Here is a 19,168-nt window from a genome sequence, read left to right on the forward strand (position 1 = left end):
TCAGTAACAATGAGATCTAGAGAAGCCTTGAATATTAAACAATGCACTTCTAAATAGCATACCAAACTCTGTAGAATGTAGCTAACGCAGCACTTAGACAGACATTTCTGACTTTGAATGCTTGTCTTTGAGAGGAAGAAAGGTTCAAAATTAATGATTTAAGCTTCCACTTTAGGAGGCTAGTTTAAGATGAGGAAAATAATTCAAAGCGAGTGGAAAAAAAGAAATAATAAATATAAAATCAGAATTAATGAAATAGAAAAGACAAATAATAAAGCTAAATTTTGGAATTTTAAATGGTAAAGCTGACAAGGCCCTAACAAGATTGACTGAAATAAAAGGGAGGTAGCACAAATTAGTAATATCAGTAATAAAAGAGGGGCCATCACTTCTAGATCCTACTTATTTCAAAAGGATATCAAGCAAATGTGCCATTAAGTTTGTCAATTTTGATAAAATGAACCAATTCCTTGAAAAATACAACTAAAACTGATACAAAATCAAATAGAAAATCTTAATAACCTTATGTCTATCACAAAAATTAATTTCTTATCGAAAACATCCCCACAAAGAAAACTCCCAAGTCCAGGTGGTTTCCCTGATTAGTTCTATCACACATTTCTTAAAAAATCATTCATTCATTCATTCATTCATTCATTCATTCACAGAGCAGGCATGCACTCAGGGGAGTAGGGGAGGGGCACAGACAGAGGAAGAGAGAATCCCAAGCAGGCTCTGTGCTGTTAGCATGGAGCCCGATATGGGGCTTGAACTCAGGAAGCTATGAGATCATGAGCTGCAATCGAGTTAGGCGCTTAACCAACTGAGCCACCCAGGCGCCCCAGTTCTATCACACATTTAAGGAGGAAATTATTTTACACAAACTCTTACAGGAAATAGAGCAAAAAGAAACATATCCAAACTGGTTTTATGAGACCAGTATGACACTGGTACCCAAATCTGACAAGGATGTTAAAAGAAAACCACAGACCAATTTGCCTATGAGCAAAAATTCTTTAACAAAATACCTAATTGAGTTTGGCAGTTCTGAGTATTTCAAAAGGATAATACACATTAACAAGCAAAGTTTATCCCAGAAGTGCAACATTAGTTTTGATATTTGAAAATCAATGTTAACCTCTATCTCGATAAGAAGGAAAACAAAATCATGTTAATAAATGCGGAAAAAGCATTTGCCAAAATTTAACATCAATTTATTATTAAAAAACCCCACACATTTGTAAGAGAACTTCAAGCTGATATATTTGCCACAGGCCTACAGCTAACATCATACTGAATCGTATCATAATTATGTAAATATACAACTAATAGACTGAATAGTGAAATACTCAATGATTTTCTCCTAAAATCTGGAACAAGACAGGGCTGTCCACTATCATCACTTTTATTTAACATTGCATTGGAGGTGCTAGCAACTCAGTAAGGCAAGAAAAAGAAATCATATGACAATTGAAAAATAATAAAACTGTCATACCCACAGATGACAAGATTACATACACAGAAAATCCAAAGGAGTCAGACAAACCAGAAGCTTAATGAAATTGCTTGCTATATGGTCAATACATAAAGATCAAGTGTATTTTTATGTATCAACAGAAAATGAAAATTTAAAACTGGTATCATTTACACTGATATCAACAAGCCTGAACTATCTCAGGATAAGCCTAACAAAATACATGCGAATTTTTGCACAGGAAATTATAGCATCGAAAGGAATTGAGAAAGACCAAAATAGTAGAAGGCTGTGCATGATTATGGGTTGAAAGATTCAATATTGTAAAGATCGTCAATTCTCCTCAAATTGGTCACTGCATCCAAACAATTCCAACAGAGTTTTATTTAATTTTTACGAATTGTATTAACCGACTCAAATTTATGCAGAAAGGTCAAGGGCCAGGGCACCTGGGTGGCTCAGTTGGTTGAGCACCCGACTCTTGACTTCAGCTGCGGTCACGATGTTGAGGTTTGTGGGATCGAGCTCCACATTGGTCTCTGTGCTGACAGCACAGAGCCTGGGTGGCATTCTCTCTCTCCCCACCCTCCCCAAATAAATAAACATTAAAAAAAATGCAAAGGACCAAGACAATTTTGAAGAAAGATAAAGTGATAGCACTTAGTCTACCAGATGTCAAGAACCATCATAAAGTTGTAATAATTCAGTATGGTGTTGACACAAGGATAGAAAAAAACAGAGGAACAGAATTGATGACCTTGGTTAAAACGAAGAATCCGTATACGTGTGGCCGTATTAGACATCCCGTGTCTCAAATCCACTCGGCCCACACCTGAACTCCAGTTTCATCCTGGCACAGACCGGCTTCCCACAGAAGCAACCTGACAATGCTGAGCCTTGTTCTTCCTGGCCCGGACACGATGGCGCTGGGTGCCTATGAGCTCACACTTGGAACTTGTGCATACATTACCCAGAAATCCATGGAGTCAATACCCATGCAGCCACCCTTAACCAGGGGAGGGTTGGGAAGTTGACGGATAAATGTTTTGCATTCCTCGGGCAGACAGTTCTGAGATTTATTCCATAAAGCCCCTCTGAAGGTGCGGTGAGGTTGAGCACCAGTCATAACAGCGGCCAACTCTCCGACTTCTGCTTGTATAGGCTTTTCCACATCTCTTTCACTCCTTGCTCCTCACTCCTGTTTCTTGGGATCAATTCACACAAAAATTGCCTGTTATCCAAGCCTAGGTCTCTGCTTTTGGGAAAGTCTAAGCTAAATAGTGGATGTAAAGAATATAGCCAACAAAAACGTATACGTGTATGCACCAAAAGACATGTAAGAGAATACTCAGGGCGGCATTATTCACGGTAACATCTAACCGGAAATGATTCAGATATCCAAAAAACAGAATCCAGATTGTGGTATATTCACATAATGTCATTCCATGAAGCAATGAGAATAAACAAAGCAATGCGCACACAAGGACTTGGAGGAAAGTCACGTGGTCTTGCGTGGAAAAAAACAAACATAAAAGTATATCGTATGATCACAAAAATAGTATCTTTAAGCAGGGGAAACTCTTCCATTGCATTCCAAGTCAGGACAGTGTTTCTTGCAGGCGGCGAGGAGTGATTGGGAAGAGAACTGAGGCTCTTTCTGGAGTGCTGGTAATGGTCTGTTTTCTATTTCTCCTCTAAAGTGACAATTACATGGATTTATTCACTTTTAGAAATATATTTATTTACTTATTTTGAGAGAGAGTGTGTGTGTGCACGAGTGGGGGAAAGAGGGAGAAAGAGAGAGAGAGAGACTACTAAGCAGGCTCCATGCTGAGCCCCATGTGGGGCTTGATCTCACGACCATGAGATCATGACCTGAGCCAATATCAAGAGTCGGATGCTTAACTGACTGAACCATCCAGGCACCCAGCCCCAATGCAACTGTACTTAAAACAAATGTTTATTATTTTTCAGAGAGAGAGAATTCGCAGGGGAGGGGCAGAGAGAGAGGGAAACAGAATCTGAAACAGGTTCCAGGCTCCAAGCTGTCAGCACAGAGCCTGATGTGGGGCTCAAACTCATGGACCACAAGATCATGACCTGAGCCAAAGTTGGATGCTTAAGCAACTGAGCCACCTAGGTGCCTCACAACTATACTTTTGAAGGGAAAAATATTTCCTTGTTCCTTACATCTGCTCTATCCTCTGTTTCTGGAATACATATACCATTTTACCTGTTCATTAGCCAGCTGGTACATTAATATACACAGAATCACAATACTATCTGCGGGCCATCTGTCTATAAGCTGGGTTGTTTTTTTTTTTTCCGAAGAAAGCTGTTCTTTCCAGGGTTTTCTCTTTCCTCTAAGAAACTGCAGGTAAACCATAGGTCTCCCCAGCCTGACTACTTCAGAGATCTAAAGCACAGCTTTGGTGGTCGGGATGAGAAGAGCTGAGTGTCCAGGCAGATGATAAAACTACCCAGGTGGTCGAAGCCTGTGACCTTGGCTTCATCTTTGATCTCACGGAGCACGCGGTGAGGGGGCATCCAGATATTTCATGAAAATAAGGCTATGATCTCAGCTCCCCTTGCTTCGATACCTGTCCCCTCTAGGGGCTATTTTGCCGATTTCTGCCATCAGGCGTCCTTTAGCACTGCTCTGGGTACAGTGCGAACATCTCCGGCACAGTCCCACCTAATGTTCCTTCCCTAGCTCCTCACAGCCCTTTTTGAGAACGGAGTGGCCTACACAGCTTGAGCTCTCTCTCGCCTGTGGATCTGAAAGTGCTCAAATCTTAAAGATGCTCGTACTCTCTTCCTACACGTTACCAGAAAGAAAAGAAACATCGTTGTATCTATTTTGATTTTTAATGTGATTAGCAGTGATTCGGTTTTCGAAGGAGCAGAGAATTACAGAACAAGGGAAGACATTGCTGAGGTGGTCCCCAATCTCTTCTGTTCAGAACAGGCCAGTGCTGGACTATGTAGGAAGGACATCTATCTGTGTTTATGGTGTCTTCATTATCATATAATCAGAGCAAAATGACTCATCAGAAACAATGAGTTTCATGACAGAAACAGTATGTTTAGGACAAACTTGTCAGCACTTGAGTCTTTTTTTTTTTTTTTTTTTTTTAAGAAGCATAAAATGAAAACCCATGTCTTTTAAAAAGAAGTATGAGAAGAAATGCCCACAGATGAGTCCTGCTATTGGGAATGTGTCTTTCCAAACTTCAATGTCATCACATTTAATTTGCAACAGTTTTGACTTTCTTCTTGCATTCCCAGTATAAGGGGATAGATTTCTACAGTATTCAGGAATTGTTAGAAATTTCATTCAGCTTGAACAAGAAATAAAAAGTATTCTGCGACGTTGGCCGAAAAAATTGTCTTTGTCAACCAAGCTAGAAGACATAATTGTCAATAAAGTGCATTTCGCATAAAAGTACCCTTTAGGAGAGTAATTTAAAGTGCAATGTATAAGGAACTTTAGATAGTGCAAAGTTGCTAAATATATACATTGTATGTGCCAAGTCCAAATAAAGCAGGATTTTATCTACCCCTAAGCCACAGAAAGCCACAGAAATATGCTTCCTCATTTTAATCCTTTATAGGTATGGGCATTTGGTCTATGTGTGTGTTTGATGTATGTGTGTATGCGTGCGTGTGTGTGAGCGTGTGTGTGTGTGCGGGGGGGCTGTGCCTGTATATGTATGTAACTGTTTACTGATCTGCGCGAATGTCCGAAACTGGTTTCCTAGAATTTGAAACCCTTAAACACGGACAGCATTACACAACCTCCACTTGAAAGTAGCATTAGGCTTGTAGTAATGGTTGAGCTATTTCAGCCTGCATATCTGGTGAGGCAGGTATTTGACTGCGAATTAAATGTTTGATGAAAATTACAAAAAATACGAGAACCAAAATGCTGCCAAGAGAGACCCCCAGGAAATACGCATACGACGCCTCGTGCTCATCTTCCCTTGGCTTGACCCTACCACGGAGGAGGGTGGGCCTCTGCGTGTAAGGAAACCCTCCTGGGGTCGTTGAACGGAGCAGATCCTGGACGCCCCTCAACGACCCGTTGTGTGGCATGCCAGTGATATTCAGCAGGTGGCAGAGTAGCGGGTACAGATCTGTGGAGTTCATGGCTTCTTTTGTGAAATTCTTTCTGAAGGCAGGACCGTGGGCTAAAAATATCGGACGCATTTCTGCTAACGCGTTATCGTAACCGTGGTTGCCTACTGGAAAGATAAGACGAATGGGTAAGTTAGCCAACCAGATGGCATTGATACGAAAGTAAGTGGTATCACCAAAGTCTGACCTTGAATGCAACATGTATCTAGTCTGTCTTTTAAAAGAAGATAATCTTTTATGAACAATCTCTGTTGTCATAAACATCACCATTCACTTTAGAAAATGAAAAGTCACATGATCACAAATCTTTCACGCAGGCTGAAAATACCTGAAACAGCAGAGGAGGAAGAGTAAAGGGCAAAGCTGAGCCAAGTCAGGGGAAAATGAGTGATTGTTTTTTTTTTGTTGTTGTTGTTGTCGTTGTTTTGTGGCAGGTAAACTAATATTCAGCAAATATTTATCCCAATTATGTTCTCAAGATAACGGGATAAAGGCGTTCTTAGTCATAAGGACAACCAATTTATAATTAACCAATGAAAAGGGAAACACAGTAAATTAAGAAAACAAAAGATGCCACAAAAATCAAACCCCTAGCAACAGCTACAATCCACTAGTGACATTTGGTGGTTCGGATCAAACTACAATTTAGCATTGTGTGCTTGTGTGGCCACACGTAAAAACTTTACAAGTCTTCGGATTTATCAAGAGATATAAAATTGGGGCGCCTGGGTGGCGCAGTCGGTTAAGCGTCCGACTTCAGCCAGGTCACGATCTCGCGGTCCGTGAGTTCGAGCCCCGCGTCAGGCTCTGGGCTGATGGCTCAGAGCCTGGAGCCTGTTTCCGATTCTGTGTCTCCCTCTCTCTCTGCCCCTCCCCCGTTCATGCTCTGTCTCTCTCTGTCCCAAAAATAAATAAACGTTGAAAAAAAAATTAAAAAAAAAAAAAAAAAAAGAGATATAAAATTGATGGACAAAAATTCCTGCATAATAAAAACTGTAATTTAAAGGCATGTGTGTCTGGTGTATCAGGGTGTGAGGGGAAGCAGCCACAGATGGAAAGGTGGCAACCTAAGACAATTGTCAGGCTTTATTTTATCGTATTATTATTTTTTAAATTATTATTATTATTATTTATTTGAGAGAGAGAGTACGAGCTGGAGAGAGGGGCAGGGGGCAGAGAGAGAGAATCTCAAGCAGTGCCACACTCAGCGCAGAGCCTGATGCAGGGCTCGATCCCACAACCGACCCTGAGATCGTGATCTGAGCTGAAATAAAGAGTCAGATGCTTAATGGACTGAACCACCCAGGCACCCCCCCCCCCCCCCCCGTCAGGATGTATGTTAAAGGTGGTGAGAATGATTAGCAAATCAGTCTCCATATCCCACATTCACTACAGGGAAATAGGCAATTGGAACACAACACTGCAAAAGAGAAAATCCTAAAACAGCTCCTCTGAAAGTCATGAACTCACCCCGAGTCATCTCCTCAAAGTAGTTCCATAGCTGCCTGGCACAGTCCATCAGAAGACGTCATTCTGAATGCCACGACACTTTTTTGAGTTTATTCAAGTCAAAATAATGTTGGATTTATGACATCACTAATTATCTGACTAGTATTATATGTTATTCTAGCTAATTAATTGATAGTAACCCTGGGAAATATGCCATTATGTAATTTGTAATGGGCTAGATGATAGCTGTGCTCATTTCCATGAAAAGTTGGGATCTAGGCTCTCAATCATGAAGCAAAGATAATTCTCTCATATCACACTTCTTCCTAGAAAATCAGATTTGAAGTGAACTCATGCCTTCTAAACCCTTTCCCATGAGTAGGGACTGCATTTTGTAGTGGCCCCAACCATATCTGCTTGATCCAACAGACGATATTTAATAATGGACGCCTGAGGGCAGTGGTTCTCAAACTTCCTTCTGTGTGTGAGACTTCTTGGCTGGGGGACACGTGTAACACAGATCGTTGGGCTCTACCCTCACATTTCCTAGTTCCGTAGGGCTGGGTTAGGCCCAAGATTTGCGTTTCTAATGAGTTCCCATGTGATTTGGATACTGCTGGTCCAGGGAACGTATTTGCGAACCACTGCTTTTGGACAGTAGGATTTCGTTCTCTTGTGGAACTCAGGATGAGAAGGAACATACAGGCCAGTACTTATTTGTTGAAGAAATAATTATTTCATATATTCGTTGAATAAATAATAACATTGAGGGGGCACCAGGGTGGCTCAGTTGGGGAAGCATCCAACCCTTGATTTTGGCTCAGGTCATGATCTCACGCTTACTGAGTTTGAGCCCCACATCAGGCTCTGCGCTGACAGCATGGAACCGGCTTGGGACTCTCTCTCTCTCTCAAGATAAGTAAAATAATTATGTTGAACATAATATAACATAAATAGGAGCATTATTAAGGTTTTCTACCAAAAATAGGTGTGACCAATCTATTGTGTAATTATAGTGCACCAAACCAAAATTTCAAGAGAGCACCTTAAATTTACATTAACTGTAAAGTACAAATCCCCTCAGAGATGGAACAACCCCATCTTCTGAATGCAACTCTTCTAACATAAAAGCTCTCTGCACCATACATAAAAATCTGAAAATCTGAACATACAAAGGCAACAGTTATTCTCATGCCCCTCCCCTCAATTTTTTTTTTTTTGAAAAAAAGAAATGCTTTTTAAAGGCTTTCCTAAAACAGCTCCCCTGGTGTGATTAAATATTGGCTTCAGATCCTTATCTGTATGGAACACCTGTTTCGGGAACCAGAAACCATGTTCCTGTATATATGTGCCACTATGACTCCCATATGTACTACAAATGCCATGGCCAGGCAAGCGCTTTTCTTTGCGTCAACAGACATGATAGGAACCCAATTCTACCTAAAGGGACATTTCTGTACCTCTCTTGGATATATCAAGGACCAATGCTGAAAAAAACATGTCTATATGGTTTTGATATACTATGTCAAAATTTCCTTCATCATCCAAGTAACAGAGGAGAAACGACTCCTAGTGAACTGGGCAGCAGTCATGTTAATATCCACGTCAACCAGGAAAGCAGAACCTACCCACTCAAGGTAGCCCAAAAGGGGGAATTTCATATGGGGACCAGTTACAAAAGTGTTAAGAGCGGAGAAGCACACAGCGATGGCAAGGTTACCCAAGGATTAGGAATAGTAGGAATCTCCTATGTCCCCTTGGCCTCACAGGGCTGGAGAGACAGAAGGGAAGAGGTGGGGTTAACCAGAGCCCAAAAGTCAGGGCTTCCCAGTAGGAGCTCAGGCTGTAGACAGAAAAGTTGTCCAGAGGGAGCTAACAGAGGAAATGAAGTCACTGTTAGAGACACAGCCCAAGATAGAGAACATGGGGGACAAATATCCTGGCTTCTTCCAAACTCCTGCCTCCCAAACTCCTGTGACTGTCTTCTATTGGCCAACTGGTCAACACTTACCAGAAGCCAGTTTGCAAAGGAGCCTGTGAAATTTAGTCTGTAGAAGTCAGTCACTGGCAATACAAAGCAGAGTGGGGAGAGGGCAGGCGGTTTGAAAGCAAATATGCAAATGACAGACCCAATAAAGAAGAGTGAAATCCTATGGATGGCTTTTCCATCTCACTAACTTGTTAAAAGCTATATAAGAAAAAAAGTATACATTAAGGATGGCAGAAAGCACATTATTTTGCATGTTTGAATTTCGAATGGGATTGCCATTGTATCTGACATTTGTTCTCCAAAATTATATTGCTAGGTATTAGAAAAATATATCCTGATATATGATTATCCATGCCATATGCACTTTTTTTTAGAAATGTTTCCAAGGTACAAAACAAAGTTGGCCTATATTTGGTAGAGACAGAAGGGCAAAAAAAAAAAAAAAAAAAAAAAAAGAGAAAAAAGAAAAGAAAAAGAAAAACACCTAGAAAGCTAATTAAATTAGAATGCAGAAAGAGATTAAATTATTATGATATCAGAACATAAAACAGATGCAGAAAATAATCCAATTTATACATTTCAGTTATGTTTTTCTCAGGAACATGACAGTTATAATTAGAGGTATAGGGCACTCTGTATATCTTTGGTCTGACGACTTCAAGAAAAATAAACATTTGGGAGATTACCTCTTTTTTAAAAATTTATGTTCGAGAGAGAGACAGAGACAGAGCATGAGCAGGGGAGGGGCAGAGAGAGAGAGAGAGAAGGAGACACAGGATCCGAAGCAGGCTCCAGGCTCTGAGCCATCAGCACAGAGCCTGATGTGGGGCTCGAACCTTCACACCCTGAGATCATGACCTGAGCCGCAGTTGGACACTTAACCAACTGAGCTACCCGGGCGCCCGAGATTACCTCTTTTTAAAGCCCCAGGGATCTTTGATTTGCTATTAATGTATGACACCAACTAGTTATTCGATCAGGAAATAAACTGCTGTATTACCCATAGCCTCTACTTTAGCAAATAACAATGCAGAATGGGAAGACACAATATAACATACTCACACAGAAAGCTGTCTGACTTGTTCTGTAAGATATACCACCCTTCATCAGCCACTGCTATGATCGGTTGAATTCGGCTGTTGTATTTGTAATGCCATCTCTCCGGAATCTCCTCTTTTTTGTAGACAGTGAGATTAGGATGACTGTGAACTAGTGCTTCATAGACTTCATCAAATTTACCTAAAAGAGGAAGGATGCAGAGAGGCACTCAGAACAAGCCACTGTCACAATCAAAGAAACCACCATGGCAACAGGCGTCAAGGAACATTTCTTCCTTGCAGAAACCCCACTGAGGTAAAACGCCAGCAGGCAGAACATAAAGAAAGAGAGCCAGATACCTGAGAATTCCTACCCCCTTGAAGAGAGAATCTTGAGGGGGAAACAGACATGATTCATCTTCTGTTGTAAGTAAATTCACTTTACGGAATTGAGAGCACAGTCTATAGAACTAGAAACCTCTAAAGACTTAACCACACACATGCACGTGCGCACACGCACCCCCCAAATGGTGGCACTAAGTCAAATGTCTAGGGCACTGAAATACCCAAATAAAAACAAAGAGCTAAGTTCTGCGAGATACGAGTGCAGAGACTCTCTAGACCTAAAAATATGCTGACTGGAAGGTGAGAGAGCCATTGAGAAAAGGACAGATTCGCGGTGGAGAGCAGCTTATAAAATAGAAAAGTTCTTCAGTTTTTTAAAAAAAAGTATTGATTTCTGTCAGAAAGACAGACAGAACGGGGGGGGGGGGGGGGCGGGCAGAGAGAGAATCCCAAGCCGGCTCCGCGCTGTCAGCACAGAGCCCGATGCAGGGCTCGAAACTCACGAACCATGAAATCGTGACACGAGCTGAAACCAAGAGTTGGACACTTAACGACTGAGCCACCCAGGTGCCCTGAAAAGGTTCTTTAAAACCCTGGAGGTGTGGCAAAGTACTCCCTGTGGCTTCAAGCAGCGAATCTGGGACCAGAGCTTTAATCCTTTTGGTTTTTACACTGATTTGTTGGGGCTTCCTCTCTGCCTCCCACCATCCAAACAGGGAACACACCCCAAATTTACAAGGAAAACTGAAGAGTTAATGTGACTTTTCTCAACCAAAAAACTTGCTATTTTATACTGAATTTGTTAAAAAGTCTGTGCACAGGTGCCTACGTAGATCTTAACATTCACCGTTTCGTATTCCCTTGTAAGGAATACAATGCTCATTTGTGAGGCATTGGTTTTTCAAAATCTGGTCTCATTTGATACCTAAGTTAACTCTAGATGGTGACAAAACAGAAGGCAAAAGTCCGAGTTTTTCTCGGCACTTCCTTTGTGAACTGGGGGTGTTAAACCTGACTTTGTTCACCCGTCTTTACAATCGAACTAACACTTAGGTGACGAGGTTGGTATGAGGCTTTGAGGAAAGGTTTGTAAAAAGTTCAGGGTGTTGTTATTACTTCCTCTACTTATAGACAGGAAAAACAAATCTTCAGATTGGCCAACGCTTTCTCCTTCCCATACTGCACTGCTTCCCTATTAAGTAGGTCCTGCAAAAGAATCCATAGAAAGCTTTAGAGCTTCCATAAAATCACTGGAATTGCATGCAAACTCTATGTTTTTCCATCTCAATTTTTCTGAGAAAGGAGGCTGTAGCTCTCATCATATTCAGTGATTCCGAAATGGTTAAATCCATCTGCCGTAAGTATATAGAGGACATCAATTTCAATATTCTTGGAAAAAGTGAAAAACCACAGGCCGAGAAAAGAGATTTTGTCTTTTCGGAGTCTAAGGGTTAAATCTCAGAATATTACCAACGCACAGGCACGCATATTTAAATTACAGAAACAAAAATTCCCCTCTCCACTGCACTGGGCACAAGTAGCCCCAGCCCCAGAGGGCCACCGGGTCAGACTTACCTTCTTTTGGCAAGATGGCCGCTACTGGAGATTGGTCGATCAGAATATAGTGGTCTTTATCCAGATACTGATCAAGTTCTATTACTCTTTCTTCAGAGCACTGGGTCATTCCGTGATCGCTTGTGATAATTAGGTTCAGAATGTTCCACAACTTTGCCTTCTTTAGCATTTGTATGAGATATCCCAATTTCTTGTCAATATCCGAAATGACAGGCCCCATGAGCGGACTCTCAGGTCCCAAATGGTGGCCCATATCATCGGGGTCTTCCCAGTAAAGAAGACCGAGATTTATGGGCTCTTTTGATGTAAACCATTCAATAATTTTGGCAACTCTATCTTCAAATGAGACAGATTCATTATAAGGCATATAGTGAGTAGGAAAGCTATTATGTATTTTTACATCTGCTCCAGGCCACATGGCTGCACCACTAGAATGTCCTGCCTTCTGATTTGTGATCCATATTGGCGTTGCTTCCTCCCAAAACTCAGAATCATAAATGGTCATGTTATCCAAGGAGAAAGATTTATTCAGAATAGGATCAAACATGTCATTAGCAACAATCCCATGATTCTCTGCAAAGAGGCCAGTTACCAAAGTATAATGGTTAGGGTAGGTCTTTGTGATAAAAATATTAGTAACTTGCTTCACATGAACACCATATTTCATGACATAATGAAAATGGGGTGTTGGAACTCTATATAAGTAATCCCAACGGAATCCATCAAATGAAACCAGGAGAACCTTTTGCTGGTCTGGTTGGAGGGAAAATGTAATTGAAAATATTAATGCAGCAAGTATGAAGGATACCCAGAGAAGTTTTGCAGTCATTTTCAAAGTATGTGATCAGTTCAGTGCAAGATAATCTGTATAAAAAACATATAGAAGTTAATGGCAATAATTTTTTTTTTTTTTTTTGGTATACTTAATACCTTAACCACAACTGTCAGTGACGGTACCTAGGAATCCCAGTAAGACCATAAACCACAGCCTGGAAGAATTACGTTGCACCATTTCAAACAAGAGACTGGGGGCTACCTGCGTAATAAAACTAAGTTTAGTTGCATTTTAGAAACTTCTCCTTCCCAAGAATTTTAAAACATTTCTCAAAGTAATCACTTAACTAAACTCCCCAAATATCATTTGAAAATAGGATATCATTTACTTTTTTCTTAATGTTTATTAATTTTTGAGAGAGCTAGCATGAGTGGGGTAGAGGCAGAGAGGAGACACAGGATCCGAAGTGGGCTCTGTGCTGACAGCAGAGAGCTAGAGACGGGGCTCGAACTCTCGAGTTCATGACCTGAGCCAAAGTTGGAAGCTCAACGGACTGAGCCACCCAGGTGCCCCTGATGTCATTTACTTTTAAGAAAACCAAAAGCTTTTCAGAAACTTTTGCAGGGGACCCAGACTTCTGACTTCTGGACAGAAAAAATTATATAGTCAAATACCTATGAACACATATTTATCATTATGGTTAGACCAACTACAGGAACCTAGAAATAAGGAAGCACCATTAGCAAATCCAACAATAATGCTTTAAACACACACACACTCACACACACACACACACACACCCCTCTATTTTCAAAGCCAAGGCCTTATGTTTGGTTCATCATGGTTAGGGATATTACTGGAAAAAGGAGAAAATAGATGAACTTGTTTTTCTGAAGTGACATAAAATTTGTGACACTCAAATATACTTGTGAAATGTAATCTGCATTCATTTAATAATTAAAGCCATAGCCTTCTTAAAAACTAAAACAATTAGTTTCTGAATTAAGTACAAACAGAAACATAATTCTGCAATTTGGTGTTGACTCTCCTGATGCTAAAATTCACCCACACTTAATCTTATGGATATGTGAGAAAAAGGCACTTGACAGGATTAAAGGCTCTCCTTGGGTCAAGGCTGTTGAGTGGCTGGTTGTTTAAAATCTGCATAGACTTCTAAAAAGTGGTTATGCTATTCAAGAAAGCTAAGAAAACACAATATGGATAAGCAAGACATATGTAAATTCTGTCAGCTCTCAATGGGCTTGCACATCAAACAGGATCTTTGGTTCCCTCCTTTCCTTGTCCCTTCTTGCATGAAGGTATTTATAAGCCCACCAAAACTTGGATCCATGCACACTTTGTGCCAAGAAGTCTCCCGAATTCAGCTTTTGCCACCTTCCTAATTTGAATATGCTGAAGATACTTTTTTTTTTTTTAATTTTTTTTTTCAACGTTTATTTATTTTTGGGACAGAGAGAGACAGAGCATGAACGGGGGAGGGGCAGAGAGAGAGGGAGACACAGAATCGGAAACAGGCTCCAGGCTCTGAGCCATCAGCCCAGAGCCTGATGCGGGGCTCGAACTCACGGACCGCGAGATCGTGACCTGGCTGAAGTCGGACGCTTAACCGACTGCGCCACCCAGGCGCCCCTGAAGATACTTTTTTTAATGTTTATTTATTTTTGGAAAGAAAAAGAGACAGACTTCTAGTGGGGGAGGGGCTGAGAGCCAGGGAGACATGGAATCTGAAGCATGCTCCAGGATTCTCCAGGATTCGAGCTGTCAGCACAGAGCCCGATGCAGGGCTGGAACTCACAAACTGCGAGCTCAGGACCTGAGTCAAAGTCAGACGCTCAACTGAGCCACCCAGGCGACCCGAACATGCTGAAGATATTTTTAAACCTCAAAAACAGATCCTGTCTTGCCTTCTTGCTATATTACAGGTAAAGGTAAATAAAAACAGCTCAGCATGCTCACTTTGCTTTCAGATGCAGTAAATTTTAACTATGATTTCACCACACCTAGAACATTACCTAAACCGAAACTGCTTTAGGTACTGGTCTCCATACAATGGTTCAAAAATTAAATTTAAAAAACTCTTTTCTCAAATGACCATAATGTTTCCAGTTCTGGAAGGAACGTTACAAATCAGTTCCAATAAGGAACTGCAAATATATTGACTACCATCTGGCTGAGGATGCTGTTTCCTCTCCCCTCTTCTGTTCTCCTTCACCTTCCAAACACAAGGAAGTCTGTTATGAAACAAATATAATTTAAGGCTAATAAAACAATCAGCTACATGAGACACCTGATTTTTCCTCTAAGTAAATTAATTTAGCAACTGTGGTAAGCAGGAAAGAGCTCCTTTCCTGGACAAAGGAAAATAAACAAAGGCTAAGTGTTGCCTACAGCTTAGGAATGTTTGGTAAGAACCAACATTATCACATCGACGACATAAAGCAATAAACAGAGAGGTGGGGGTGGGGATGAAAGAAATCTCAGATTTCGTTTCTTCCATACACAAAATGCTGCACGGTGCAGTGGAATCCCTCGTTCTGGGTCCGGACTTCACCGGGCTGCTGTCCAGTTCCTCCTCCCCTCCAATCCTTCCACCACAGACAGCCTTAGAGATAGAGGAAAGGGGCGCCTAGAAACGGGGAGAAGGAGTCGGTGTGTATCGGGGAAGAGACGTCGAGAGAACGAAGTAGCGCCCCATCTCCTCCCATGGGATTCCATCCTAGTCACTGGGAAGGGTCGCGGGTACGGTGCGTTCCCAATTCGTAGACCTCTACCGACCGAAGCCTGCCGGTGACCCACGTGGCTTGTGCGCTTGTGCAGTGGAAAGTGGGGGGAGAGGTCTGAGAGGACCACAGGACCCGTGTGAGTCCCCTGGAGGCAAGCCGCCCACTCCCCTGGACTCTTACCCTCACAGCGATCCGGACGGTCCGCATGGGCTTGGGACACCTGGAGGGTGAGTCTGGAGGGGCCTCCCTCCCGCAGACCCGTGCGGAGAGCTGGGAGGTGGCGAAAGCGAACGGCGCCCCTTGAACTTGCAGCGGCTCACCTGCAGCCGCCTCGGGGCAGAGCACCTGACCAGGACCGCCTCCCGGCCGCAGGTCCCGCCTCTTGGCTGCCATTGGCTGCGGTAGGACAGTTCCCTCTGCCGGGCTCCTGGGAGTCGCTGCGCAGCCTGTCAATCAGCGGGACCAGGGGGCGGGCGCTGCTTGCGTTAGGAGGGTGAAGGGGCCACAGTCCTCGGGAGCGGAGGGTCACGGGGAGGCCCCAGGGGCGGGGCGAATGTACCCCGCACTGGGCTCCAGCTGAAGTCCGTTCTCAGCCTGGTCACACAGCCTCCTGCGGTGTGCCTTTAACTAGCCCGGCAGTTTGTGTTGTAGTCGGTGATGCAGAAAGGTTATAAAACGCTACCCCAGTGGTTTGTCAACACCGTTTTGGTTAAAAGTACTTTTATTCTCTTATCTGATCTCTCAAGTTTTTTTTGGTCATTTTTTTTCTTCTTATCAAAAATTGGTGACTCCATACCCTAGACTTTGCTCAGAGGAGCCCTTGAGCACCCCAGGGAGTCGATGGGCCAATGAAATTTTAACTCTTTATTAGTTGGTGTGACCTGCTTTATCTCAGAAAAATCTGATTTAAAAGGGTTTAATTCAGTCAGTTCTGCAGCCCCAGTGTTGAAGTTTTTTTTTGCACTATAAGCCCCAGGTTTTTGCAGCAGGAGGTCTCTGTGGTACCAGAGACTGCTCAAAGTCAACCAAGCCAGGTTCAGGGTTAGGTGAATCTGCACAGGGGGAGAGGCTACCCTGATAGTTTCATCTAGGCTCTAGACTCCGCTTCTAGCTTTTTTCCCAAATGCACCATCAGGCCACAACCATCAGGTCTCATTTCTTTTTCAGGAAGTTTTCTGGTTTGTTGGTGGTGGTGTTTGCGTGTGGGCATTGTGCAATGGTTTGTCAATTTCATCCCGGCTGTATTTACCATAAATTGTAATAATGACCTGGAGCTCCCTTGAAAGGATTTGTCCATCTACGTGATCCCCAGGCCTAATTCTGACCATTTTGCAATGGCAAATAATATCTGCCTGATTGTCACAATTTCAGTTTCCACATCTAATTAGCCCACAAAACTGAGCACAACCAGTGGCTTTGGCTCCTCTCTGGAGCTTCCGTTCCCTGTCCAGTGTGCTGGCACTGTAAACTGAATAGACATTCTTGCTGGTAATTGAGGGTAGATGCTTAATTATGGGAATGTTGGGAAACATTTTGGTCTTAATTTTTTCTGTTTCTCTCAACTTCTTGTGGAGGGACAGCCCCTAACCCAATTTGCTTTCATCTGATTGCATCATATCATCCCAAAGGGTATCTGGGCACTCACTCTTCCATGGCCTTTTATTTGCAGTACTTGGGTTTATGGTTTTCCAGACGCAGGGCGGGGATTAGAGAGGCTGGTTTCTGTGTTTAGCCAGACCCAGTGACAGTGAAGTTGGACAGATTGTTCCAAGTTCCCTAAGCCCTGTCCTTTGAAATTGCTCAACCTTGGAACGGGGTGGCCCGACGTTATAATTCCTCATCCCCCACAGACAGGTCAACCCTGTGTTCTCCCAAACACTCAAAGAACAGTGCATGCTGACTAGCGAGCAGAAGGAGCGAAAAACTGGATTTTTATCCGGGTCACTGAACAATGCTGGGTTCTGATCAGATGATGACACTTGGCCTCGCTCCGCAAACTTGTTACGGAAGGCATGATTGCGTTCGCCAGCCACCCTGGTGAAATAGGCACGGTGCACCTGTTAATCGCAGCACACAGCACGAACATGACTCAGGAGGGGCTCAGCAAGTGCCAAAGACTCTTCCCAGATCTCCCTATAATGACGCGTAGTGTTGTACTGATAGGCTTGTTGTATATCTCACGTCACTACTGGGGAGAAACTCGGTCTTGAATAGTGTAGATAGAGGAATGATTGTAAAAATGTGGAATTTCTACTCACACATCTGTACCACATCGTCTGCCCTGTTGCCTCGATTTCTATCCAATTGTAATAGCTGCTGAGCTATTGGTAACATAAGCTACAGCCTGTTATTGACTTTTGTGGACCGCCTAGTCCTTTATTTTATGTTATTAAATTAATATAATCATCACTGAGCTAGTAATGTGTTTCTGAATAACAGGGTACCAGAAGAGCCAACTTCTTTCATGAGTTTTGGAGCAGGAATGGGGTCCCTCTGCCTATCTAAGGAAGTTTAATACCGGATTATTTTCTTCCTCCGGAGCTGGAAGAGGTGTTTGTGCTAAAACTGATATATGAAGTGTGATTTATGAAATAGCCAAGACTGGCTCGGCCACAGCAGTTTTGTTTTCAAAACTGGTCTCATGGCAGGGGAAATGAGCAAACTATTTTACAATTAAAAAAAACCCCTGGGGTGCCTGGGTGGCTCACTCGGTTAAGAGTCTGACTCTCCATTTCAGCTCAGGTCAAGAGCTCATGGTTCATGGGTTCGGGCCTCGAGTTGGGTTCTGCGCTGACAGTGTGGAGCCTGTTTGGGATGCTCTGTCTTTCTGCGCCTCCCCTGCTCATGCTGTCTCACCCTCTTTCTCAACAAACAAACAAACAAAGAAACCTTTAAGGTTGGGTACATTGTACCACAAACTGCCAAACTAAAAGAAAGTCGACCTCATGATTCTTTATAGAACAGTCTGCAAAATGTGGGTCTCCCATATTCAACAGCCATAGGTTAGGAACCGTTGGGACTCTGGTTCTGGACTGACCTTGATTCTTGATAAAAAGTAGGTCTTCACCAATTTGGACTTACTGATGGAAGTTCAGTCTGATGACTGTAAAGTTGAATTAGAGACTTAGTCCAAGTATTTTATGACTATTAGTAATTTAGGCTGCTAATGATATATCTGTACCGATGAGAACTATATTGTCCCGCCAACAATTACTATGTGTTTTATCCTCCGAAAGCTTTAGGTAAGCCAAATGTAACCTTATAAACTCCTTTGTATTCCGGTGTTTTGTAGCTTGTATTCATGTGTATCATTTTTATAGGGCGGCTGTAACAAACTCCGAAAAGGAGGTGGCTGATCACAGCAGAACTTTATTCTCTCACAGTTTTGGAGACTAGAATTCTGACATCAAGATGTTGGCAGGGCCACACTCCCTCCGGAGGCTCTAAGAATCCTTCCTGTCTCTTCCAGCTTCTGGTGGTTTCCGACGTTCCTTGACTTGTTGCAGGTAGCTCCAACTGCTGCCTCCGTGGTCACATGGTGGTCTTCTCTGTCTCTGTGTCTTCGCGTGGCCTCCTATAATGACGCCAGCCACTGGAATTAAGACCCACTTCAATCAAGGAGGACCTCATCTGCGCACAAGT

At 42.5% G+C, this 19,168-nt stretch overlaps 1 protein-coding gene across 1 annotated transcript; it reads right to left on the bottom strand.

The window, feature by feature from the left end:
• Positions 1–3,784: 3,784 nt before the first annotated feature.
• Positions 3,785–15,892, bottom strand: ENPP5 (ectonucleotide pyrophosphatase/phosphodiesterase family member 5). The gene is made up of 4 exons (XM_045498446.1): positions 15,707–15,892; positions 12,008–12,871; positions 10,113–10,289; positions 3,785–5,718 (listed from the first exon to the last, which is right to left on the bottom strand). Exons 2-4 carry the CDS (start codon positions 12,834–12,836, stop codon positions 5,291–5,293), a joined length of 1,434 nt encoding a protein of 477 aa, XP_045354402.1. The 5' UTR covers positions 12,837–12,871; positions 15,707–15,892; the 3' UTR covers positions 3,785–5,290.
• Positions 15,893–19,168: the final 3,276 nt, after the last annotated feature.

Source organism: Leopardus geoffroyi, chromosome B2 (assembly GCF_018350155.1).
Source record: "Leopardus geoffroyi isolate Oge1 chromosome B2, O.geoffroyi_Oge1_pat1.0, whole genome shotgun sequence".
NCBI lineage: Eukaryota > Metazoa > Chordata > Mammalia > Carnivora > Felidae > Leopardus > Leopardus geoffroyi.

What these genes read in the sequence shown, in the direction of transcription:
- ENPP5 (XM_045498446.1), bottom strand. Translation starts at nt 12,836, where the DNA reads ATGACTGCAAAACTTCTCTGGGTATCCTTCATACTTGCTGCATTAATA. An exon ending in GGCCATCTTGCCAAAAGAAG is followed by an intron (nt 10,290 to 12,007) that starts GTAAGTCTGACC and finishes TTCCTCTTTTAG; the next exon opens with GTAAATTTGATGAAGTCTAT. An exon ending in CAAGTCAGACAGCTTTCTGT is followed by an intron (nt 5,719 to 10,112) that starts GTGAGTATGTTA and finishes TTATCTTTCCAG; the next exon opens with TAGGCAACCACGGTTACGAT.